Here is a 27,256-nt window from a genome sequence, read left to right on the forward strand (position 1 = left end):
CCCAGTGGGAACTGATAATAATCTAGTGAATAAGAAAGACCCCTCATTTGAAAGGATGTGGTCTCCTTTCCTAATGAAGTGGCTGTTCCTGAGACCTTTTCTGAACCAGCATCTTATCAGACACAAAACATAAAGGCATCGAGGTAAGCAACACAACTATCACTGCATCACTTTTATCTCTGCACGGTGGGTACTGTGTGGTGGAGGAAAAAATACTGAGACTGTTATTCCAAGTCTCATACGCTTTCTCTTCCCTCCTGCCCCCCGTAACCAGGAGGGAGCTGTGGGGAGCCATCTTGTGTTTTCTGACAGGGTCTGTAATGATCTGAACCTCACGTTGTATGACCACTGTGAGGCAGGGACCTCTCTCAGTGCCCCTCGAAGGCTTCACGCCTGCCTCCCTGTCAATCGCTCCTCTAAACCGTGGTAGTGCAATTAAGAGCTCTTCAGACCTTCTCATGTTTGATGGCTCTCGAGGTGAGGTGGTTGCTTCACACCTCATTCACTGTTGGTAGCACTTTGCTGGGGTGGGGAGAGCACTGCACAGGTTAAGAAGCGCTGGTCTAAGTAATTACACGAGGAAAAAATAGCTTTGCTGCTTGACTGCCATGTGCAGTATTGCATGCTCCATAAAGATGATGGAATTTGCCTGCTGCCCTGCTTTAACACAGCTCTGTGTGGGTCTGCTTGTCTCAATGCCTGCACTGAGATCTCGTATCGTACCAAGGCAAAATGCACTAGTGCGAGAAATGTTCGTCTTGCCTCTAACAGCACCTGCAGTGAGAAAACATTGCGACATCTGCTCCTTGCAATCCATTCGCACCCCCCTTTGAGGTGCTGGCATTCCCCAAACCTGCTGGCACTCCACCTACACCTTGCCACGACATACAAGATAGAGTCATATAAAAGTTATGAATGTAGTTATGTCTAAGATACAGCCGTCCAAAGGAAAATTCAATGGAAATTCAGCAATAAGAAGAGTTTGTCCTGGTGCTTAGAGGTAGACTGGATGTACCTTTGCCACCACTGTTTATAACGTGGCAAGAAAGGTAAACTTGCCCAGCTCTATGCTATCAATTTGCAAAATCCAGAGATGCTGAGATTATTTATCTGCTCTGGGAAATGCTGCCTGCAATTCTCAGCTTGGGAGATAATGCAGTGATATTATGATCTGTGTGTCTGTATGAAAAGAAATGAAATTCATTACATTTTGAAGCCCCATGCCTAACAAGCTTTATGCTGTTTTTACCTGTCTTTCCAGTGCCCATACCAGGTACCTCTGTTTTTTTATCAGACTGTCATAAAGCCCTTATCAGACTGTCATAATTTACTGGAGTCAGAAGGCAGACAGACTGTAAGATCAGCCAATTTGCTGTCCTTGTCTACTTCCCCACGTTGTCCTCAGCTCCTCTCCAGATGAACAAGGTCAATCAGCTTGATGACCCCATCCCCTCGGCTAAGCCTTTAGCTGCAGAGAGCAGCTCCAACAAGGCACGAAAGGTCACATCTCCTTGACAGAGAATTAGGCGCTAAATGAGGCTACCAGCCCTGGTTAGGGAGGGATTTGCTGTTGACTTCACCCGCAAGGTGCATCCTTAGTGCTCTGACCTGCCAGCCTGGGGACGTGCCCCACAGCGAGGGGGAGTTTTGCTGGGTTTGGTGCTGCAGGGCGAAGCTGTGATAATAAATGAAACAGAAGAGTCAAGTAATGCTGCACGGTAAATAAGAGTGTGTTTGCAGCTTGTATTTAAGCAGCAGGCTGCAGAGAAATTGTGAGGGTCTAAAGCACTGCACACCCCAAGAATGTGACTTAGGGCCCTCAAAATGAGGATATCAGCTTTTCAGAAAGGATACATTTAAAGAAAATTAAATTAATCTATCATTTTTGCCCCAGTTTTTAAGCATCTTAGAGTGACATTGTCATGGTTCTTCCCCATAGCAAGGCAGACTGCAAGCGAGGAATAGCTAACAAAATGCAAACATGAAGTTTTCCCAGGCCTTTCTCAGCATGTATTGTAGGAGATGGTGCTGATGTTTTCTCCATGTATTTTCTGGACATAAGACTTCGAGCAAGGCTATGGAGTTGAATCTGTGCCTTGCAAGTGAAGCCCTCCTGCCCATGACTTCAAAAAGTGAGCAGGCAAACAAGGCTGAAGCATCCTGGCAGCCACTGTAATGTAGCAACTTACCCAGAAAAGCCTCCTACTAGTCCCAGGGCCATGCACAGGTTTCGAAAGGTAGGCAATGCAAATGGATTCATGCACCCTGGGCAAAATTCATAACAGAGAAACATGGAAATACAGTGCACCCCCAAAAGTAGTTTAAAATTAAATGCAAGGCTTTTTTTTTTTTTTTAACCTCTCCCCCCATCCACTACTGAGTCTTAAAATGGGATTTATTCTCTGTCTTATTGGTTTGAAATGAGACAAAGCAAAGGAAAAAAAAATAAAAGAAAACAATAAGCAAGTTACAACCTTGAAATTCATTCTTAGCTCTAAAGGGTTTTACTTGAAATCTGGTTAAACTCAAATCTTGCAGTAAAAATAAGTTTAAAAAAATCCATAGTGTATCACGTTAAATATTAACTCAATTTGCAGATATGTGCACAGTCTTAAGGAGCTCATCCATCAGAAAAAGAAGTAAAATCTGACTTCTCTTGCAGATGTGAACAGGAACCGACAATTCTGTCAGTATTATTGCCCTAAAGCAAAATGGGGGTAAGAAGAGAGTTAGGTTGTGTCAGGGCCTTTTTGCCTGCAGAAGCTTTCTGTGCTAGCCTGTGCAGTGCTTTCCCCTCTGCCAGCAGGGGCATTAAAACAAAATACGCCTCTGATGCATCCCAACAAAGACTCCTATACGTCTATCAGTGATAAGACTAGGAAAATTGTAGGCCCTCTCCAGAAGGAAACAGGAGACCTGGTCACCCAGGGTATGAATAAGGCTGAGGTATTCGATGACTCTTTTGCTTCAGTCTTCACTGCAAGGGCTCTAGCCACGTAGCCCAGGACCCAGAAGGCAAAGGCAGGGACTGGGAGAATGATGAACATCAAGTCCATGGGACCTGGTGAGGTGCATCCATGAGTCCTTTGGGAGCTGGCAGATGTTTTTGCCAAGCCACTGTCCATCATATTTGAGGAGCTGTGGCAGTCCGGTGAAGTTCCCACTGACTGGAAGAGAGGAAACATAACCCCCATTTTTAAAAAGGGGAGAAAGGAAGACCCAGAGAACTCCAGGCCAGTCAGTCTCATCTCTGTGCCTGATGAGATCATGGAGCAGATCCTTCTGGGAACAGTGCTGAGGCACATGTGCCCCATGATATCCTTGTCTCCAAATCATGGATTTGACAGAGGAACCACTTGGTGGGTAAGGAATTGGCTGGATGGTGGCACTCAAAGAGTTGAGGTCAAACTGCTCTGTGATTCTCAGTGCTCTCCCAGCGCTCCACTCAGCCTGAGACATGGCAGTGGGGACAAGGTAGGTGCCAGGGGGCAGAAGGCTTGCTCTGACATCTGTTGCCGCACTCAGTAATCTTTCTGACTGGTATAAAAGGCTTTTCTTGAGCAGGCAGCATGGGTGAGCTTTGCCTTTTTGCATCCATGTGCTTCCTGTGCCAGACAGGGTGATGAGTGGCTAGTGCAGGCTCTGCTCCAAGCGCAGTACAGCTGAAGGTGGTCCTCTCCAGCAGAGAAATTCTGTGCTGGGTATTTAATTCCAGTTTCTGGAAGAGCTGGCTTGAAAGCAAGAATTCTGTTTCAGAGGGAAAAAATAAGAAGAAACCTAAGCTTTGGTATCTGGTTTTGTCCAGAGGCTTTACAGCGCAGGCAGGCTCCTCTATCTGATTTTATGAACCCTGCGGTAGCTTCCTAACCACCCGATTTACTTGCATGGACAGGATGCTCTTATCACTGTCTCCGGCATGAGTTCTTTCCTCTACCTGATAATTCCTGTTATAGAGGAGATCTGGTTTCCAGTCCCTGCTTTGAATTGGGTAAACAGGATAGGAGCTGAGTTTGCCCACACTGTGGCGTGTTTGTCATTCTCTCTGAGAAATTTGGCCTGAGTATCCAATTTGAGCTGAAGTCCAACCAAAAAGGGAGGGTTGGAAAAATAAAAAGTAAAGAGGAAAACAAATTATTAAATTGGTTTATAATTTAAATCAGAATTAGAAACTAGCCTAAACAAAAAGCTCACTGGAATCATCTCAGGCCTAACTATGTCCCTACAGCAACATCTATGAAAATCTCTCTCTAGCATAACTATCTCCACAAAGCCAATCACAGACATGTCTGAATGTTTCTGGACTCAGAAAAAAAAAAAAAATAAGTAGTCTTTTTTAAATCAATTCTCAGAGGTTGGATACATCTTTATAAGAAAACAATCTTTATTTACAGAAGTCAGGCAAATCCGCTTTCCTTCCATGCTGTCTAGAAAAACTATTAAAGGGAGATTTTAGCCAGATGCTTGGTGATTAGCAAAAGCCTAATTAAAGCTGCTTTATATAGTCGATCATAACTATATGAATCTTAGAGCAGCATGAGTGCACTGTAGAAAGCCCCTGCTCCTGGTTTCTGCCAACCATGTGAAGAATGAATCTGAGGTTACTTGAGGTTTTTAGTTGTAGACCTGCAGCCGGTGTCCGTGAGATGCACTGCAATAAATATCTTCCGTCTCCCTCTCTCCTGGGGAGTGAAGTATCCCCTGGAGCTTGTCTCCAGGGATCTCTGAGCCCTGCCCCAATAATAAATGCCAGCTGAAGATGACGGGTTGGGGCTGCACGGAGCTCGGCCCAGCTGGTAACCCTGGGGTTGTGCCCGTGGCCAGGAAGCACCTTCTGGCAGCCAGGGAAAGGCTGGGCTGCAGCAAAAGCCATCAAACGCTGTCATCGATGGAGACGCTGAGCAATAGAGTCAGCCCGCTGCTTGCTCGGGAAGTCACAGAGAATGCGCTCTCACGGCTTTGGCCTTTTCCACCTGTCATAACCTGCCAAACTGCTCTTTTTCCCTGCCTTCTCTTTTTCCCCATCTCTTAGGGAAACAAATATCCCCGCTGCGAAAGGGAACAGGGAGAGAGGAGGCTGGGCTCAGCTCTGCTCGCACTGCTTACCTGAGGCACGATCTTGCAGCACCTGCTGCACGTTCTCTGCCCCTGCTTTCTCTAAAAGCAGAGCAATGATACTCACTGTTAATGAAAATGTTTCTGAGATTAGGTACGTTCAGAAAATTAACATAGCAAGTTCCCCAAATTTGTCAGAAGTTATGACAATTTGCTTATAGAAATTCTCCTGTGAGAGAGAAGAGACAAATATTTTGAAAGGCTCTCAAGTTAATGTGATGATAAATGCCAGGATCTTATTTTTCAGGCTGTTCTGATTTACGCTGTCTCCTTTCCCTACCTTGGGGCTCTGTTACATCTCTGCTCCCAGCAGTCGCAGGCAGCTGCTGGTTGCAGGGGGAGAGCTCCTGTGGCATTATTTATGGCAGCTCTCAGTGAGAGGACAGTGATTTACTGCGTGTCATCTTCTGCATCTGTGAGTTTGCGATGGGACTGTTCAGTGCAATCCTCTTCTGCAGTCTGACGGAGTTAGAGAAAGGTGAACCGGCTAGGTACAAGTAGGAACCTGCTAACGTCCTCCTTTGCCCTCCAGCAAATAACCTTTTATTTTCTGGAATTGGGAAATTAGGGTTGGGAAAATCACTCAATTCACCCTCCCATCTCTCAGGAGAAATAGGAATAGTCCTCATTCTCCCTCTAAACTTGTGAGGCTGCCTTATAAGCCTTTCCTCCAAAACTCTGCTTCTGGCTGCAGTGGATCTTGCCAGGTAGACTCTCCAAAGGGACCTGGTTGTCCCCAAGCCTTCCCTGCCCTCTCTGCTCGGCAGCATGCAGCAGTGCAGCAGCAGCCAGCTCATCAGAGGCTCTCAGATCAGCTTCTGTTGGCAGAAGGAAGGCCGGCTTCTCTGTGCTATCAAAGAAGCTGCAGAATTGACCTCATGCCCTTGATCTTGAAAAAGATATGCATAAATCGTCTGAACAGGCTCACTGGCTTATCAAAATTGAATCTCAGTGCCAAGTCACTTATTTTTGACCTGCGCTATAAAATTGTTAAATTCCCTGCAATCGGCCCACTTCAGAGGAAGGCTGATAGAATAGCACCTGGGAATGCAATGCACTTTATTTCTGTGGTTATTCGTTTTAGCCACAGATGATCTGGCGCGAAACACAGGAAAGCACCGGGATCCATTTTGTGGTGTTATGCAGCAAACGCTGGCAGTGCATTTCATCAGTAGCCACGAGCTAGGCCAGGCTGCGCGATAAAACGCAGCCCAGAAACCTCTGCAGGAAGAGGCTCAAGGGGCTGTGCCTGCCAAGAAGGAAGGCAAGGGTCCTCCTCCAAGATTTGGGTGGTGGAAATTGCAGGGCTGCAAGTGGAATTAATCATTTCATGAAGGAAGGGGCGGTAGCTACAATAACAGAGGGTAACTGTGGCCATTATCCAGCCTGGTTGACTATGAAAGATATTTGCTTCTCCTGTAATTGCAGAGTTGGTTGGTCAAGCTGTAAAACACTTTGAGGATATAAGCGATGTGTGCTGTCATTGCTACTCAAGCTTATGTTTTGTACGTCTTGTTGCCCTGAGCTGAACAGAGCACAGGTATCAGGACACTTAGCAATATGGAGGGTGGGGATGAGGACACTATAAAAATATAGAAAACTCCCAAACACTGAGAAAGAATTAGAGGCTTCAAGGCTGCAGAACTACATACTGAATTTGTGTTACTTTTAAGAACAGAATTTAAGAAAATTACTCAATTCAACTATGTGGACTTTGGTAATCATGCCAAAGATAAGCAAGGAAATAGAAGGCAGAATTCCTCATGGAAATCACTAAATTTTGTCACAAAATGTCAAATGCTTTCAAATCACACAGGCATTTAAAAATATATATCAGCCTGTACTATTGCTCTGTTAGGAACCTGATTTTTTTTTAAACATTAAATTTAAAGATTAAAGTTGAGGTTTTTCCTTGAAACTTTTCCTTCTTACGTGATTTGTAACAGGCTGATGCTTGTTTGCTGCTGAATGTCACTCTGGAATAACAGAAATATGGGACATAAGAGGGGAGTGTCCCTGCATGTGACCAAAACATAGGTTCTTTGTAGATCCATTCTGGTAAATGGATCTGGCAGCTTTCATCTTCAGAGTACTTAAGAGGTACTTTTTTTGTTGTTGTTTGTGGGGGTATTGTGGGGATATGTGATTGATTAGGCCCCAAGTGAAATGTATTATTTGGGCACGTTTGGGGAAAATGTGTGAATTTTTGTCATACCATACTCTTCCTTGGAGCTGATGATTTTTAGATTGGCTAAGGCTTTGCTGATCTGTGAAATGCCTCTGACTGAAGGCTCTGGCATGGGAAGGTTTCTGCCCATATGTGTGACAGATGCGCTTTGAATATTAGTACCTTTCCTCACCTTACTCCCTGGAAAAGTCTCGGGTCTGATCCAGATGAATTAGTTGCACAGAGAAGCAATTATTTCCTGGTGCTTCTGTCTGGGCTGGAATTTCTGACAGGCAACTTAGCTGTGCTAGTGGCTTTGCTGTGTATATATATTTTGCCTATGAACTCTTTTTTGCACAGAGCAGACATCCATCGAGCTTGTGTAAATACTGTCAGCCTAGATCTGAAGGAAAAAAAAGAGGTATGAGGTAAATGCGAAGCTTCAGATCCTGCTAATCCTTTCTGCCCAGTTTCCTCCAGCAGTGAAGGTCATGGTAGATGTGGAGTGCTCTGCCTTGTTCCCATGCACAGAAAACAAGATGCCAAAAACCATCACTATGCACATCAGCGGGTTCGGGACTTGCTTATTGCAAGGCAGAAGGGACCAGAGGACCTGATTATGCAAAGTCAGGGAGACAAGAATACAGGCAAGCTGGCTGGCTGTGGCTCTTAAAAGTTGTAGTGTTACTGGGGGGATGCCTTTATCAACAGAATAAATACTTGGTCCTCCTGCAGGTTGTTAGCCAGATTGAATAACATTTGGTTTTTATCTAGGCACTTCTCTGTAATATAGAAATCTCCCCTAGTACTACCCAGTGAGTAACCACTGTGCTGCTTCCAGCCCTTACTCACAACATGCAGAGCAGCCTGTAGCCCCTCTGGACACACTGCAGTGCAAAGGTGGGCAGCAAAACATCAGATTTTGATCTTTTGTGACCACCAGTAGTGAGCACGGTTTCTGTCCCAGTCTTACCTCCTTGTATGTCTATCAGTAACCTCTCCTGGTGGCAGAAATCCTACGCACATGAGTGAGCGGTGTGGCACGCTGCAGCAAGATGATGTGTTATCGAAGATAATCACTAAGTCTCCTGTAGAAGAGGAGATAGACTAATTCCTAGTATATCTCCCTGTACACATGGGGAGCACAGTTACAAAAGGCACCAGTAATGCATCAAGGTCGACCAACGCACAGATTTGGTGTGCCATAGCAGGCAGGCATTTCTTTGCTTGCAAAGTTGTACTACTTTATCTTTCACCCTTTCTTTCTACACCCAGGGCATGTTAAAAGATCTGGATGCTCATTAAGGCTGGTGGTAGAGAAATTCATGATGCCTAGGCAGAATTGGGGAAATACCTGAGGTTTCAGCAGATAGCCCCTACACTGCCATGTCTAGATTTGAAGAACATTCATTAGTAAGACCTGAGGAACACTTTAGAGTGTATTTAGGGGTTGTCTCTGGAAAATAATCTTCTATGAACACTTGAAGAAGACAAATCAGGTTAATGAGCTAGATTTTAGAGCACTAATGTATCACGTGGAATTCCTTAAACTTCTTTGTTTTCATTGTCCAAGGGATTGTTTGGCATGGTTTCTCCTCAGTATAACATTAACTGAACTTATAGGTTGATGAGTGAACAGAAGTACTGATTTCAAACCCAAATGTTAAAACCATGAGAGGGAATGGATCTCAGAAGCTTTCACTGCTATAACTAAGCAGCTAGGAGTTAAAAGCCTTTGAGATATTTTGAAATGTCAAGTTTCAGACACAAAATGTATTACCATGATTTGATTTTCAGACTCTGTATTCATCTATCTAGCTTGTCCTATTCTATCAATGACTGTTTACCTTGGAGATAGATTTAAACTCTTGATCTGGGTTCTTTATAATCCAAATTTTGATATTTAAATCAAGCCATGTAAATAATTCACTTATAGACCCTCTAAAAGAAAATTTCAAAGTTTTGTCTCTTCATTTTAAAGGCTTAAAAAGCTGAGGACAAACAAGTAGCTTCAAAAACTGAGAGAATCATCAGCTATGTATTTCACACGTTTGCCTATGTAAATAGAAAATGAATGTCTAATATTCAAATGATACCTAGATATCTTTTAAAATGGGCAGTTCTAGACAGTTACCAGGACTTGATGTGACTGATACGCATTCTGTTTCTAAAAAATGTGGCAGTTTGTATAAGACTGAGGCTTTCCACTGCCTGAAGCATGACTCCAAGCAATGATGATCAGTTCCAGATTCTTACACTGAAATGAAACATTTTTACTGGCATCCAGTAACTCAGATATCACAGTGTGCTAAAGGATGATGCTGACATCGACAAAGACCACCCATGGTGTTCCCTTTCCAACTTCAGATATGCCCCAGATCTTTGTGGGACTTAGTGTCTTTTCCTTTTGAGCTCTTCTCCATCTTCTTGGCTTGCTTTCATTCTGCCTGTTATCAATTCGCTGGAGCCCAACTTTGATATTAGGAAAAATCATATTGTCGTAGCAGTAATGACTGCTTGCCTTTTAAAGGTGGCATAAACACATACAATAGAAATTAAACTTCACTAGTCACCACAGCTCTTAAGATTAATCATGTTAGTAATTTGAGTTCTCATGTAATTGCATCTCAGCTGAAGATGAGGCTTGCATATTCATTTACCAGCAGGTCAGGTTCAGTGAGCTTCTCTTCTATTTCTCCTTCTCATAGGACATCGGCAGATGGTCCAAACAGATGAGTTAAGAGTTATTCCTTATGATCCAATTAAAAAAAAAAAAAATTTCTTTAAAAAACAACCATTTTAATATTTTGATGTTTTCTAAATGAAGTAACTGGTGTCTGAAAGGATGCTTTTTTTCTAAGCTTTCTGGTTTTGGCTAAGCCAGATATCCTGAACTGATTTGTATGCAGGAAAATGTCACTTTCATGTCAAACTAACCAGAAGGGTTGAGTTCCCAAGTGTGCTCCATGTTGGTCTCTGCTGTTTGCAAGTTAATGGTGAAACTCCCACTGCCTTCAGACATTGAGGGCTCCTGATTTGAAGTGAAGGCATCAATTGTGCCACTTCTGAAAAAAGCTACTGATCTGCTTACATCCAGCTGGAGACCTGTGAGTCAAGCCCTCAAGTTATATATATGTAATCATACTCTCTCCTCATATATTCAAAATGTCATTTATGACAGCCCTCGGTGTTGCACAAGCATTATCATAGGGGAGAGCTCAGAGAAATTGTAATTTTAGGATGGAGCATGATCTCCATGCTGTGGCAGTTGTGCGAGATAGCAGCTAACCTTTAGATCTTCAAGATAATTTTGCAAGCAGTATGCAAGATAACATTTATTGGTGTAAATTGAGGAAAGATATGGAGCTATCACAGAGAGCCTGCTGATGTCTGCTTCAGTCTTCTGCAGAAGCCATGACCTGCCCTGTCCATCCCTGCACTCACTTGGATGGGTTTGCTGCTGGTTCATGGTAGCAAAAGCAAGAGGAAAATTAAAGTCCCAGGCATTCACGTGGCCTATAAAGTACTGCATTTCCATAAAGCTCACTATCATTTTTCAAGTAATTTAGCAAATTATCTAGGACAGGACTGAGATACACGTAGTGCACAAGTATACCTTGAAGGTACATTTTTTTGTTTTAATAGGGTTGGTCGGGTGCCGCCGCCATTTCGCAGCCACTCGCCGAGGAGATCAGCTCCGGGGCAGACGCGTTCTGCAGTGGAGCGGGGGATCAAGGCGGGCAGGGCTTTTTCTCCAGCATCAACGCCACTCGAGGCAGCCACCAGGGCCTGGTAGCCCTCACGAGGGAGGCTGAGGAGGCACGGGCAGTGCCAGCAGCACCCCCTACCCTTCTCCAGTGATAGGACCCGCAGAAACGGTGTTAAGTTGAGACAGGGGAGGTTTAGGCTGGACATTAGGAAGAGGTTCTTCACTGAGAGGGTGGTTGCACACTGGAACAGGCTCCCCAGTGAAGTAGTCACTGTACCAAGCCTGTCCGAATTTAAGAAGTGTTTGGACTGTGCACTTAGTCAGAGTCTAAACTTTTGGGTAGACCTGTGCAGTGCCAGGAGTTGGATTTGACGATCCTTATGGGTCCCTTCCAACTCGGGATATTCTATGATTCTATGGTGGCATACCACTGCTGTAATGAATTATTTTGGTGTTTACCATAATAGCATTAAGCTAATGATATTTGTGTATCTATCTTTAGGTGTTTGGTTGTCATTTAGGATTTATAAACAGGTATTAATTCTTTTATCACTGCTTTCTCCCAAACAGGCAACACATGGAAAGGTCTGTATGGTGAAAGGCCAGTAAAACACACCTTTTCTTTTTTTTAATAATAAAAGTAATCAAATGATCTTGAAGGATTGCAGACTTTCTTTATCAGTTTCTGAATTGTTGGCATTTAATATAGCCACATGGCCTGAATAAAACTATTGTAGAACAGTTCTTACAAAGTTCTACCACAGTTGTGTAATAAGTATAGTTAGTATCTCATTTCTTATTACTGCAGGTGCTATTTCACTTCAGTTTAGCATTTTGTATTTGGGAGAGTGTTTGTGCAAGTTTAACAGATTTAAGTAAAAACATGTTCACTAATTTGAACAAAGTGATACTAATTTATGGGATGTGAGTCATGAGTGCTGCCTATTCGGAAGCTAATGGTCAATTGCTGAGCAAAACCAGAAGGTCAGCTGTTCTCTCTCCTACAATTGCTTGATATGCAAATCCTTAATGTCAAACACCAGGTCTGTTTTACCACAGCTGTTTCTATTGTATACAGAAAGTGAGAGGTTTATCCTGCTTTCTGCCAGCTGACTTCCCAGTGACAGCAGTGGGATGCTGAGGGCTGCTGAAGGGCAGGTGTGAAGGTGGCTGCCTGCCCTCCTTCGTGGGGCACGAGTTATTTGGGTTTTGATCTGCTTGCAGTCCCTGCCAGAAAACAGGCTTCACAGCTGGGCCCAAGGGCACTCTTTTGCTGGGTCAAGTGGTAGGAGCTGGTGGAGAGGGAGTGTGGATTCGTCTAGTCTGGCAGCCCAAGCTGCATTTGGCTACTGTGAAAAACTGCCTCTCCTGCAGCCTGTGATTGGTGGCTCATTAAAATGCTTGCTTAAAGATAAAATAAAATTGGAAAAACAAGAACTGTTTCTTGAAAATGAGCATTTCTTGTTTATGGTTATCAAAACCTGTAGTGAACAGGAGTGGAATAGCAGTGATCTCTGTCTCTCAAGGTGTTTCATTCATCTTGCACGCTCTCCTACCATCACCTCAGCCTGCTCAGGAGTGGGCATGGGCACTGCTCTGCTCTTTGTTTCACCCCAGGACATCGATTTCTGCACTACATCTTCCTACACTTGCTCCATCTCCATTTTTCAGTGATCAGGTACCCCTTTTAATTCTGGGCTTAGGTCTAGAGGTGGTTAACTGGGTAGTGCAACTGGGGCTGGACAAGTAAATATTTTAGGATGAACTAAAAAGTTAGGAACTGTTTTTTTGTTTTCTTATCCCTTTATTCTGTGCATTTGGGCAAGACAAAAATCACGCACAAATATTCACCTACTGCATATAAATACAAATAAATCCTTTACTCTCCTCAGCAGCTTGGGCAGCAGGGGAATGACAATATTTGTTGGTTCTTAGGATAGTATTGAAGTTAATGCTTCGTGCCTCAATGTGCATCCCTTGCAAGGCCACAATGATGAGACCAGAATAATGAAATTTCATCTTATCTCAGCAAGACAAGAGGGGAACTTAATTCTGCAAAGACTTAGCACCAGATGTTCTTTAGAAGAGCTACGGGGATGAGGCTTTTGCCCAAGGAGTTTGACTCCCTGCTAGCTGCTGAAGAAGTTACTGGAGCCTAATACCTCCTGGTGCAGGAAGCTGATATCTAGTAACCCTTCCCACCTCAGACCATTCCCTAGCATTTCAGGCTGTAAATGGCCTTCCGTGTTTTCTGCTTCCTACTTCTAACTCAGAATAAACCAGCAAACTCAAAAAACAGCATTGTCACAGATGTCTACATTTTGTAGCACTTGTGAAGCATTTGTGATACATTGCTCTCATAATAAGTTTCATTTCTGTGGGTGTTTTGGAGGAGTAATCACGTCTAACTGCCAGCAGCAAGGTATGTGGTTACTGAGCTGAATTCAGCTCTAGTCTCATTGTTTCAGTAGGAAGGGATTTGTTCGTATCAGTGTCAGATTTGGAAACCACATGCATTTCAGTTTTGTGTGCTTATATCCACTAGACATCAATCAGCACTACGAATTCATAGAATCACAGTGTGATTTGGGTTCATGGTTTGGTTTTTGGTTTGAATGAAAGTGTATGTAGACGTTCTCTTTTTTTATTATTATTATTATTTTGCAGTTTAATAACTTTACCTCATTGCCTTGAAAAATGTTACTGTAACAATTCGCCTGCTAGAGAAATATATATTATAACCCACACTCTATCCATAAGCAAGTTTTAAAGGTCATGTCTTTCTTCAGACAAATGAGATTATTTCAATGTATGGGCTCCTTGCATAACCTTAAGCTTATGGTATTTTGAAACAGCAGGAAGTCACGCACGCTACTTCTTTCCACCCCTCTTACTACTGACTCACACGCTGCAATGCCAGGCCGTGCTGCAGGTTCAGGGCAGCCAAAACTGTCAAGGAAAAGTTCAGTCGTGAGACATTTGGCCCTGCGAAGAGAGGACCTGCTGAACGTCATCATAGCATTTAGCATATCGTTATCATTCATAGCATTTAGTTAATGCATTATTATTTTAGTCAGTTATTAAATCTGAAAATCAAATACCAAACTGATTATAGCGTCTGCTGCTCAACAGGTTTCTGATTAGATTGTGTGGGGGCACCCAGCAGGAGCGGCAGCCGAGGCGTGTATTTTTATGGCAAGACTGCCATCGTGTGGGAAGTTCTTGCAGCGTGCAAGTGTAACGGTGCCTGCAAGCTGCACGCTTCCAAGAAACTTTCCTTCCTAATGTCATTCCTCAAGGAATTTCAATAAAAGTACACGTTTCAGTTCCGAAAACGTGCTACAGAAAGAGTGATTTCCCTAAGGGGTAAAACTTGGGTAGTGCTAAATCTTCGCAGTGTTAACTATTGTCTTGGTTCCACTAACAGTTGAATTCACAAACAAATTATTTCTTAAGTCTGATAGAACCAGGGTCTCTTTTATTTTTTATTTTTTCCTCCTCTGCATGAAGTTGATATAGTTCATTCATGCTCTCATCATTTCTCCTGCTAAGTAGTTTATACGTCAACATTTGTTTTCAGTTGCAGTTTTACAAGGCTTCATTATAAACTTTCAATTTCTTAAGCTTTTCCATGTAATTGTTTAATTGCTGTCCCTGGATTCTGCTTCTATTTTTTTTTTTTATGTTTTCCTTTAAATAATTGAACTTATATGTTACATCCATAAAGAAAATCGACGATAATTACCAGGAGTACAATTAGGAATAAATCTCTGTTAAGGAACAAGCTAAAGTTCAGTGTTTTATGCAAATGCCTATTGTTGAAAAGATGTCTTGTGTAATCAGAAATTATACTGACAAGTGAAGAATCATTTAATTAATGAGAATAGAGCAATCATTTGGATGGTTCATTCTATTACTGACTGAATAAAAGAGAGAAAATAGCCCTGCTCAGGGATTAGAGCTGCTGCTGAGAGAAAGGAAAAAAAAATACAGAATGTTATGTAGATAGTATAGTAATTCCTAAATACAAATATATATATATATATGCCAAATTAATCTTTTATTACTTGGTAGGAACTTATAGAAAGGGTTCTGTTTGTCAGAAACGATGACTGTCTGCTTCCTCTGCTAACTTAAATACCTGGGCTGAAATATTCCCATCAATCCTAAAGCAGGATGCAAGGGGAGTGAGAACTGGCATTGCAGTGAGTTTTGTCTATAGGCACTGCATGCCATAACAGAGACCAGCATGTGGCTCATGTTTACAGTCACAGAGGAGTAGTTTTGGTAACAAGGGACCTCCAGAGGTCTCTAGCCCAGACCTCTGTTTGAAGCAGGTCCAGTTAGGTCAGGTCACTCAGGCTTCCTTGCCCCATGGACCTTTGAATATGACCAGGGATAATATGATCAAAACTGTTCCAGTGTTTGACCTCTCTTTTTGTAAGAATTTATTTTTTATTTTTTTTTAAATCTAGTTGGAACTGCTTGTGCTCAGGCATGCCCCTGTTGCCTCTCCCCTTGTCACTGCTCACCTCTGAGAAGGATCTGGCTGCAGCTTCCCTACACTCTGCCCGTAGGTGGCTGCAGGCAGCAAGAATGAACGTGTGTTTGGACCCTGTCACTCCAAAGCTTCTTTTACGTGGGTGTCATACAGCATCTAATGTGTCCCTTGAAGCAGAACGGAGAGTCTTCCAGTCCTTGGCTGATCCCTGCCTCCTTTGGAAGCTGCAGGATGGGACTTTACCGGGTCGGCTTTAGGTTTCTGGGCTGTTCAAAAGCCCATCCAACTCTCACCTTGTTCTCCAGTCTCCAGGGCTTGGGCCTTCAGCACTGTACTGCCAGCTTGCACTGCGCACAACTTGTCCCGCTTCTTATAAACAAAGTTACTTGAACAAGGTGCTTTTGGCACCTCTGGTTCTCAGGACCCTAGAAAGGCACTGTTCCCATTGATACAGCACAGGGGGGGAAAAGCAGCTCGCCCTGAACTGGCTGGGCTCTCAGTCATGGGACATACTCCTAGGCAGGATGAAAAAACTCACTCCAGAGCTGTGCTGGGGTTTCAACACAGCTGTATGAAGTCTCCCACTCCTGGTAGGACCACAGTGTAAGCATTCAGACATTTGGATGTGCCATAGCAAATTCAAAGTCTTTATTAACATGTCCACATGTTCAAATGGAATGAGAGATTGAATGATGTCTGTACAGAGCAGCTGTTTTTTACTTCTGAGGTGCATTTCAATTCCCTTTTGCAATACTGTATTTTTCTGAGGTTGAGGAAGACCACTGCAGTGGTCGGTTATGGTAGCCACCAGTCAGTGGGACTGCCTCTCCTCCGGTGTGGTACAGCTTCTGGTAGGAGCATCCCAGACCTCTGCTGCTTTGTGTGCACTTGGATTTTGTGCATGCTGTGTCAAATGATTGCACAAAGTGATTGTTTGCTTTCCAACACTGAAATGAAAAACAATTTTATTACATGAAGGAAAATATTCATTTTGCTCTACTCTTTTTAAATGTAATAATTGATTTTATTTTTAGTTTTAGTTTTGAGTAACCAGAAGCATCCGGCTGCTACTCTAGGCACTTGTGGATGTTTTTAGAGATCTCTCTGTAAGGTTTTTTTGAGATTAACAAATTAACCAAATATGAAAATCTTCCAAATACAGTTTTCGTTTCTCAAACCACTCACCCCCAAGGAAGTCTAGCAAAATATGTAGGCCTTGCATTCTGCCCAGCAAATATTCAGCAGCAGGCTGGGTGTGTGGGTGCAAGGATGAGTGAGTTCCACAGCTAAGAGCCTTCCCATGGAAATTGCTTGCCAACAGATTGCATACTCCTGTTGAGCAAGATTAGTTTAGGTCTTTGCTGAGTGCAGCTAATGTGATACTGCTCTACACTCTTCCCAAAGGTAGGTAAACAGATAACAATCAGTTTACAATAAGATAGCATATCCTGCAGTATATCTGAACCGTATTTTCCCTGAGGGAATGGCTTGAAGCTGCGACAGGGGCAGTTCAGGCTGGGTATCAGGAAAAGGTTCTTCACCAAGAGGGTGGTCGGGCACTGGGATAGGCTCCCCAGGGAAGTGGTCATGGCACTGAGCCTGCCAGAATTCATGAAGTGTTTGGACAATGCTCTCAGACACATGGTCTGATTTGTTCATATATTTTTGGGTGGTCCTTCTGGGGACCCAGGAGTTGGACTTGATGATCCTTGTGGGTCTCTTCCAACTTGGATATTCTATGATTCTATGAAATATCTCTTCTCCAACTATTAAAATGCAAAATATGTATTTTCAAATATCTCACACGCAACAAAAGATTGCTACGGTCTGTAGTAAAAGCCAGTTAAGAAAATAAAATGTACTAACTAAAGCAGTTTCACTAAGCTTCTGAAAAGAATGAGAGACCTGTGGGTGCTTTTGTGCATCTAGAGGGGAGCATGGATGTCCATATGCTCAGTCTTACAGGCAACCTCATATTCAAGCTTTCTTTTCTGCTAACTCAGTCTGTCTGGATTCCTCCGCAGCTTGGCCTTCCAGACGCACAAGAGGGTTGCAAGTAGTTGGGTTACAGCCTCATGCCTTTGCACTAGATGCCACCCTAGTGTAACCCCTGACTCTGTGCTTTCTCCTGTAGGATTTTGGAGCTGCAGCAGAATGGCGACATGGACATACTGAAGCATAAGTGGTGGCCAAAGAACGGTCAATGTGATCTTTACTCATCCGTGGATACCAAACAGAAAGGAGGCGCCCTGGACATAAAAAGTTTTGCAGGTGTTTTCTGCATCCTCGCAGCTGGGATTGTCCTATCCTGTTTCATTGCAATGTTGGAAACATGGTGGAATAAAAGGAAAGGCTCTCGGGTTCCGTCAAAAGAGGTATTAGACCCTCCATTTCTCATGGGAAATTTTCATGCACCCTAAAGATGATTGCCTTGAATTTAGATTATTGCCTTTAGAGAGGGTGGGGGAAATAGTCCTTAACTTCCTACTGTTTAAGGTAAACATTCCTAAAAATCTCCTTAGGTATTCTTTCTAGAGAAAATTGAAAGAAAAAAAAATGTATATTGGTGATGTATAAATATTCTGAGTAAAACACAACCTTTACTTGCAGAATAATACATTATTAGTACATCAACATTTGGTGCATCATTCCCATTAGTGAGAGTTAATCCTCACCAGTAAGTTCAGAGGCTTCTTGTCTTTTTCTTGCAAAAGATATCCCCTAAGCTCGATGGCTGAGTCTTTCAAAATAGACTTTCAGAGCTTAGCCCTTTAATCAGCAGTTAGCTTCTTAAATAAGCTTGTCCTGATTTTCAGAACTGTTAACCTCTTGGGACTTCCACAAACTTTGGTTCTCATTATTTAACCTGAAGTCTGAGGAAGCAAGAGTTCTTCAGATTTTTCAGAATCAGGCCAGACTTGTTTCTGAAATCTATTACGGACTTGGTTTAGAAAATCTTGGACAGTGAGTGGGGGACATGTGTCATTTCACACCAGAGATGAGTTTGGTTTCACACCTGCATGTGTAATGCACTCCTTCCCATGGCAATCCACTTGTTGCTTTACCAGCCATTTCCACTAGCAAAAAAAAAAAAAAAAAAAAAGTTATTAAAGTATACTTGGCAGAGATGCCCAAAGGTGAACCTAAATATGAGCTATAATATAGTGCTATCAATTATAGCTATTTTATGTAGCTTAGATGCTTGTTTTGGGGTATTGCTGTTAATTTGTGTGCAGTGGTCTCACCTTCTCTGCAGTTTTTCCATTGTGTTTATTCCTGCTAATCTAATGCTGTGTAATCAGGCAGGACTAATTATGCTACCTAATTAGACAGCATTGGCACTGATGTTAGAATACTTTTAATCTTTTCTTGCCTGTTTTAATTCCCAAGCTTTTTCTGTTAAAGATCTGGACCGGACCATTCTTAAAACCAAAAAGAATCTCTAGTCCTTTAATTGGCTTTCTCAGGAATGGGAACCATCTAGTTTCAACTGGTAAATTATCAAAAAACTAAAATTTACAATATTGCTGTTTACCCGGACTTTCAGAATGTCATACTTCTTATTTATTTGGTGCAAAACATAATAATTAATATCAAAGGAAAAAAAAAAAAAACAACCCTGATATTTTATATAATTATAAAATGTCCCATTTAAATTTTCAAACATAGAGTTTTGAACGTATAGTTTCCTCAAATGGTGTAATTTGGCCTCCTTGATCTTTGCCATGTATTCATCAGCTTAGCTTTTAAAATTGCATCTCAAAGCTCCACTGAAAAGCTTGGCTCAAAAAAATTAATGCAACATGGACATATGTGCTGAATGCCCCCGCTACCCTGGATGTGGGGGTCATTCAGCAAAGAAATACATCTTAACTAACTTTCTTAAAATTCATTTTAGCTTCCATGAAATCCATTGGCTCTTCCAGGCCACTAGTCCCGAATCGGGGGTCAGATTGGGCCAGTTTGTGGTCAGCAAGCCAACCCTTTTTCCTGGTGGCTGCCATCTTGTGCTCCAGAATGCAAGCATTTATACTGAAAAAAAATTGTCTTATGGTTGCGAAGATAACATTTCAGTCGCGTACCAGAAGTAATCCATTCAATGATGTCTGCCTGAGTCTGCAGACAGCCTTAAACGGTAGCTCTGAGAGAAGTATGAACTGCCCCAGTAATCTCAATGGGATGTTGACTCTGAAGCCTGATGATAATTTAAATGTGAAAACTGCTGAATATTTCACTACTGATCACACAAGAGAGAAGAGGAAAGATCATATTATGGAGATGTGCACAATCTTACAGTGAGTGGGTCTCATTTTGGTGTATCGATTGGGTGGAGATCGGGTTGTGGGCTAAGCATGGGAGAATATCACCGCTTATATATTTTCACTGGTCTGACCCTAGCCCCAAATGCATCTCGGAAAGAGAAGAATGAGGAATATTCTGAACAACTTACAGAGGCTCAGAATTAATTAAATTCAAATTGGCGTTGGAAATTACGGTGTTTGTATGCTTTTCAAAATGATAAAATAATAATATGTAAAAATAAAAATAAGGGCTGTCCCTTAGAGACATAGTCATGACTTGCATGTGCTGACAGAGCCTCTGTATATTTCTTTCGATGCCCACGTGGCCCCAGTTCTTCTGCATCCATATGTAGCTCCAAAGATTTTAGGAGAGAGCTTTTGGTGAATGCGTTTGGTTTTGGTGTCACCTGTGTGGTTGTTATGTGCATCCATGTCTATGTCCACATGTGAATAAACTATAGACAGAAAGCTACGCCCGAGAAATGAGCACTGCATTTTTTCCCTCCCATGATGAGCTCAAAGCCTCTGTGGTCAGGTTTGTTTCCAAAGCCACCATCCAGACCCTGGGAGAGCCCTGATGCCCCGTTCCCCACCCCTTTCTTCCCCCAGTTTGTCTCCCTGTCCCTGCCCTTGGAGGGTAAGATCCCAGAGGGGAGCTGGTCCCTCACTCTCCCTTGAGTCGGGCTTTGTATTCGGTGTGGTACCGGTGCAAATATTTGGTGATCCGTTTTGCTAAGCAGATGAACTCCTGCAGTTTGTTCTAGGTGGACTTTTTCAGAGTGCTTGACTTCATCCCTAGACAAAGGAGGGACCTAAAGCCCATTCTGTATACTAGGAGTTTTGCGATCGATTCAATGAGCTCTGGATCAAGCCAGTCATTGAATTGCAGTAATCGAGTCTGGAAGTCATCAGTGCACATCTATCGGCCGCCCTATTGTCCTCTGTGAGGTCCTAGAGTGTGAGATATTTCTAGTGGCCTGGAAGAGCCAGTAGATTTCACAGAGATTAAGGTAAATGTTCAGGTTAGTTGGAACTGATTTTTGTTCTGAATGAGCTGCGCTACCTAGACTGAGGGAATATCCCTTATGTGTGTACACGTAATGCCACTTTGAATTAAGCTTTGCAGTTCAGTAGAAATATATATGTACAACGCAGGTGATTTACTGGGTCACCCAGGACGTTCTCCTCTTTTTTTAATTCTCATGCATTTAAATTCTCAATTATAACGAACAAACCTCTTCAATTGAGTTCTCTTGGGGGAGAGATTTAAGAAGGAAAAAGGAGAGAGGTAAGAGAGGAGTGATGCTGTATTATAATGAATACACCAGGCCGCCTTCTCACCCACAGCAGCATAATTCCATCTGAATTGATGGCATTGCTTCTTTGTAGGTAAGGAGAGAATTAATCCCTTCTTTGGCATCACAATTTAAAATTATCTGGTGTACTTCTTCCTGCGTGATGTCAATGAGTCACCAGTGCTCGGATTTGGGTCTGGAAGTTCAGCTTTTCTGCTCCACAATTTGTAATTTAAAAGCAAAAATCAATCTGAGAAGTTTTTAGCCCTTCCTTAAGCCCTGAGAGAATGAACGCTGATGAAGACGGCAGTCTGGTCCCTGAGAGCCTCCCGTTTTGACACTGAAATGTAGCCATCACTACAGCGATTCAGAGCTGGCATTAACCCAGATGTCCGAGATGATGCTCTGTTTTCACTGTACAAAGAAAGCTGCTGGTAGCACTTGGAGTTTTGTCATTCATACTCAGGGCTTGAAGGTAGCTGTGGAAGAAGGGTCTACTTGGGTTTGTTTTAGCCCATCCAGCTTCAGGAGGTGGGGGTGTTTGCTGGTGGCGTTAGAGCTGTCCACAGCTAAGATGAAGCTTTAGTTAAGTGTGTATTGTGTTTACCGAGCGGTTCTGATTGCACTGTGAAGCTTCAATCCTGCAAAAGAGATGGCAATAGTGAGTGGTACATCTTGTTCTTCTCCTTCCCCAGGATGACAAGGAAATCGATCTGGAGCACCTCCACAGGCGCGTGAACAGCCTCTGCACAGATGACGACAGTCCCCATAAACAGTTCTCCACGTCGTCGATTGACTTGACCCCGCTGGACATTGACACTTTGCCCACCCGTCAAGCACTGGAGCAAATCAGTGACTTCAGAAACACTCACATCACAACAACCACCTTCATACCGGAGCAGATCCAGACGCTGAGCCGCACACTGTCTGCTAAAGCCGCTTCTGGCTTCTCCTTCGGCAACGTACCTGAGCACCGAACTGGCCCCTTCAGGCACAGGGCACCTAACGGCGGCTTTTTCAGAAGCCCCATCAAAACAATGTCATCCATCCCTTACCAACCAACTCCTACTCTGGGGCTGAATCTCGGTAGTGATCCAGACCGAGGCACCTCCATATGAGCATCAGACCAAGTTTCTTCACTCTTTCTTTTTTAGGACTCCCTTTGCAAGGAGCAGCTGTAATATTGTGGGACTAACATGGATGTAACCTTTTTTTCCTTTCCTTTTTTTTTGTTTGTTTGGTTTTGGTTTTGCTTTTGAGGGTTTTTTGATTTGTTTGTTTTCTTTGTTTTCTTTTTTTTTTTTTTTCTCCTTTATTTTATTTAAGAAAAGAATCAGGATTATTTGTAACAACTCTTCCTCTTCTCTGCTTTCTCAGCCTGGTCTCCTCCTCTTTCTCCCTTTATTATCTTTATTACTTGAGTCACTTATTCTTTGGTTTATCACCACATTAGGTTTCGGTTACTTGAGGCTTTTCATATACTTAAGTATAGGAAACATGTAGTGATTTGATTAATGCATAAAAAACCCTGAGCATTACTTTAAAGAAGGGCATTCGCTCCTCCTCCCGCACCGCCTTTTTTTACTATAATTGCAATAACTTAAGTCCTTTACATGTATTCTGCTGCATCCGGTCAGTGCTCCACTGCTGTGTGTCCTTTTAACTGTGGACCAAAGGCAAACCCTGCGATTTAAAAGGAAAAAAAAAAAAAGTATTAAAAAAAGGCAAAAAAATAAAAAATAAAAAATAAAAAATAAAAAAAAGGAAGTTAAAAGACCATTCAGGCCCCATAATACAAGAATGCAATTTTGTAGGATTACAAAAAGCCATTACTATGCCAGTAAAGACTACAGTTAAATCTACTTTTGCACTGCAACAGTGCATATGACCTTTATGTGATTGTACAGTGTTAAAAGTTTTTCTTATGTACAGTAAACTGTATCATATGGCAGAAGCCTCTGTTGTGTTAAATAAATTAGTATCTCATACATATATATATATACATATATACACACAGGTATGTATATATATATACATGTATATATAGCTATAAAATGGCAGCCGTTGCTATTGCAATTCATTTAATAAAGCTTTAGTAAAAATGTGTTGTATACAGGAGAGATGTACAGTGCAGGGGGTCTTTTCATTTAGAAAAGACAGGTTGCTTTAATGTTATCCTGACTTGCGTTGTTTGCCAACAGAGCATATTTTATACTTTTTTATTAGAACATCCAGGGCAATTTAATGTTTGTACCTAGATGTAACTCGTTTGATTAGGTTTTGCATTGGCTATTGAGCATTCTATAAGGCTAACCTTGATAATTTTACTTTTCATTAATTAAAATGGAACACTCTCTTAGGTATACCACACTCGTGAGCAACTAATATAGCTCTGAAGAAGTTTAAACATAGATCAAAGGTTAATAAATTATTTTCCAAGTCAGTACAGTTGATCGATATGATAATGGTGTTAGTGGAGAAAAAGCCCTTGAGAAATACTGATGTGGCCTTAATTATAATTACATATTGTTTGAAGGGGAAAAATATATATGAACAGGCGCTCATTTTAACCCTTTGTGTGTTAAGTTAGATTTAGAGGAGCTACATACTTTTTACATTAGTGCCAACTGTATAGAACAAGAGAAAGAACAGCAGTGAGAGCAGAACCAGTGCCTGTTTTGGCACCAGCTTTTTAAAGTAACACTGTTACCTGTTAGAAATGTAGGAAGAGCTTTAAATTTGTAATCCTTAAAATTAAAGATGCAGTTAAGTAGAAAGCAAGCAGTTTATCCTGTGAGGTTTCATTTTTCTTTGTTTTGTTTTATTTATTTATTTTTTTGGTTTGGTTTGTTTTTTAATGCACATACACTTATTTTAACCTAACTCATTCTTTGGCTAGGATTAATAGGAATCAGCCTATGTGATTTGCTTTAGGATAAATTAAAAGGTATATTCTTCAAATCTATTCTATTTTGACGCTAATTCTGTTCTGGGGGAGCATCTTGTACTGTCACTGTTTTTTGTACTAAATCTTCAAATATTGTCTACTGTGTAAGGCAGAACAAATTCTTATTGTGCAAAAGGCCATTTTGTTTCCAGGGTAGCAAGTGTCTAAAAGCATGCACAACTTGCTTCCCCCTTGTAACATTCATGAACTCATCCACACCTCTGAGCAAAATTTAAAAAAGAAAAAAGAAAATTTCTTTCCAACAAGCTACGTAGGGACATACCAGATGTTGCAGTGATTTTAGCTATAAAAAAAAAAAAAATGTTAACCATGTATGATATTTAAAATAGGCCTATTTTGATGTGTTGCCTATTATACAGATACACAAAACACTTTTTGGAGGCCTCAGTTACAAGTGGCAGAGCTTTCTGTGTATAATTTGTCTAAATAATTTGTCTAATAAAATTGTTTTCTAAATTTGCGTTTCCTCCTGCTTAAATGCTGAGTACTGTGAGATTTTCCATCTGTGGCAGGTGTCCGCCCATTGATGTTTTTACCATACCAGAAATTGCTGCACAATTCACTGGCTGGAAAAATAAATAAATAAATAAATATTTAAAAAGAAAAGAAAGAAAAGAAAAAAAATACACCCACATCAACTACAAACAGCTTTTACAGCAAGTTACACCACCATCGCCATTCATTCTTCTCATTATTTTCTGTGTAGTGAGCTCATGAATATCACCAAGATCTGTGTTAATTACACTTAAAATTGGAATTCAGAAACGTAGCATCTTAGAGAATGATTTTAGAATTCATTGGCATGGACGTGTAAGGGACATGATTGTTGGAAATACTGCGCCTTATCTCTGTCCTTTTTGGTGTAATCTAAGAATGTTCTTGGAACAAGGATATTAGTTTTACAGAATTACATTCTGCTATCTCTATTTGCACAGAAGTTAGTTTGCTATGACACTGGGCATATTCTGCTCTTATATTTGATGAAAGTTTTAATGTGAGACTATTTAGCCTGTATTTCATTATGGCCTTGTCAATCCATAAGGATTTTTAACGTGTTAAACCTACTGTCCTCATCATTAGTAATTCCTGCAGGATGTACTGCAGTAGCAAGTCACGATGATTTAACTTTCAGCATCCATTTGTTTGTCTGTTGGCTTTTCACATTCAGTGTGTGTCATTAACTGGGTAATACCTGAATTCTGACCATTTTCTATTACGTTCAGCAGGCATTCAGGAGAGAGGATGTTGGAATCTCTGTTAATAGTTTCAAAACACACAGTGGAAGGAGTTCTCAAATCATTGCTACGTTAGGAAGAAAAAAAATGAAGACAGGTTAACATAAAATTCTAAAGGAAATTTTAAAAAAAGCCTATGGAAAGTGACTTTAGAATAAAATTTAAAGGTGTCTATGCACTAGTGTCAATAGGCATGTATGTCAACAGGCACTAAATGCCCAGCAACAGGATGCTACAGGCATATTACAATATATCTAGGAGGGATTCCTGTAGTCCGCAAAACACTTGTGTGATTGGGGTCCTTAGTTTTGGGCTATTCCTGACCTGTAAAGTCACCGTGACTTCTTGGGAAATGCTCTACTTTGGGCACGACAGGTCATTCAGTTTGCATTTAACGTGGGTGTCGTCCCTGTCACTTATGCTCACAACCACACCTATGCAGAGCCACAGCCTATTTACCCTTCATAAGAGGCTACATAAAGGAGAACTCTGTGACATTTCTCTTCCCTGTCTTCAAATACAAAGCCAGTGAAGTAACAGTACAGTGTTAAAGACTGTCGAGCATTACTGCCGCAGTAGATGCACTGGTAATACCAGCTGGATGTATATAAGTATGAATTGTTTGCCTGGTGATCCCAGTCATACAACCACTTGGATGCACCAGCTACATGCAGAAAAGCAAGCAGCAGCAGAAAGCACATTAATCTGGTTTCCACGACTCACTTGGTCAGGTCGCTCTATTGACCCCCAGTGCACTACCTGCAGATAAACACTTGTCCTGCTGTGGCACTCAAGTGAATGATTACAGCTGTCACTGAGTCAGCCGTGGTGTGATCTGAGCCAACATCTCAGGGGTTTCCCTTCTGTCTTGGCAAAATAAAGTGCTTTAAATATAGGTTTCCCTAAATATGTTAGATTTTTATGAAACATTTTCTCTTCCTTCCACACTAGTGTGGGATGCTGCGAAGTAATGTAAGGATGCCTTTTCTGTGCTGAGTTGTAAGGCACGCTGGATAAGTTTGATAAGTATAAGAGTAAATTTCACAAATCTGCACAAAGGTGATAGGGTGAAAAGTAAAAGAGCTTCCCATGTGCACACTCGTAGTTGTAGGTGATGAAATAACAGTCTCCGAAACAACAAAGATGTTGTTTCACAGCCCAACTTTACCCATTTTTCCCTCGGCCCAGATAGCTGTTTCCTCTTTATCCTGTGGAGCTGTTTTGAAATAAATGTCAAAATCAGGTATCTGCTCCTAAGAATGACTCATAGAAAACCCTTTCTGGTAAGCACGAGGCTGTGAATACATGCATTCACACCGCACATCAGGACTAGGGGGCAGCTGCAAACTGACCTCATCGCCCTACCAGCTTGTCATGTCCTTACGTGGTACTGTGCATGAAGCCAAAAGTCAAAGCCTCCCGAGGAAGATGAGTGCAGGTAAAGTGATTCATGGCCTAATGAATTCCTAACCATAAAAACTCTCACAGATCCCCTAAAAAATTACAAGAGACATGAATTTCATGAAGAATTACCTTTCAAGAGGCAGAGTTATAAAAATAAATTTTCTATCTGTCAAGATTTTCAAAATCTGCCCCCCTCTCCCATTCATCACAGCGGTATGACACTTTGCATGTGCTACAGAATTTATTTCTGTAACATTCATTAGAAGGAACAAAAATATTACAGCCAGAAAACTGAATTCTAAAGTAATTAACTACTGGGCTCTAGGTCACACAGGAAATTTGAGACAGAAGCAAGAACCAGCTCGCTGCTGTAAGGGGAAAAATAAATCCTTCCTCCCTGATTGCTCAGGGAAGGAAGAGAAAAGAGTGGAAAGCAGGGAACCAAGGAGAGTTTTGCACCACCCACGTGGGCTGGAAGTGGGAAGAGGCAATGTTTGTCCCTTTCACAGGGCAGAGACACCATTTTTCAGATCAATTCTGGCCTCTTAAAAAACGAGCGGGGGG

The 27,256-nt window shown here is 41.9% G+C and overlaps 1 protein-coding gene across 1 annotated transcript in view; it reads left to right on the plus strand.

The window, feature by feature from the left end:
- GRID2 (glutamate ionotropic receptor delta type subunit 2) overlaps nt 1-22,848 on the plus strand; it is a 777,731-nt gene extending 754,883 nt beyond the window's left edge. Inside the window, exons 19-20 of the mRNA XM_084517560.1 lie at nt 17,624-17,864; nt 21,781-22,848. Coding sequence (XP_084373686.1) covers nt 17,624-17,864; nt 21,781-22,203 — 664 coding nt within the window. The 3' untranslated portion in view covers nt 22,204-22,848. The remainder of the gene's footprint in view (nt 1-17,623; nt 17,865-21,780) is intronic.
- The last annotated feature ends 4,408 nt before the right edge of the window (nt 22,849-27,256 follow it).

The sequence above is a fragment of the Aythya ferina genome (genome assembly GCF_964211825.1).
Source record: "Aythya ferina genome assembly, chromosome: 4".
Lineage (NCBI taxonomy): Eukaryota > Metazoa > Chordata > Aves > Anseriformes > Anatidae > Aythya > Aythya ferina.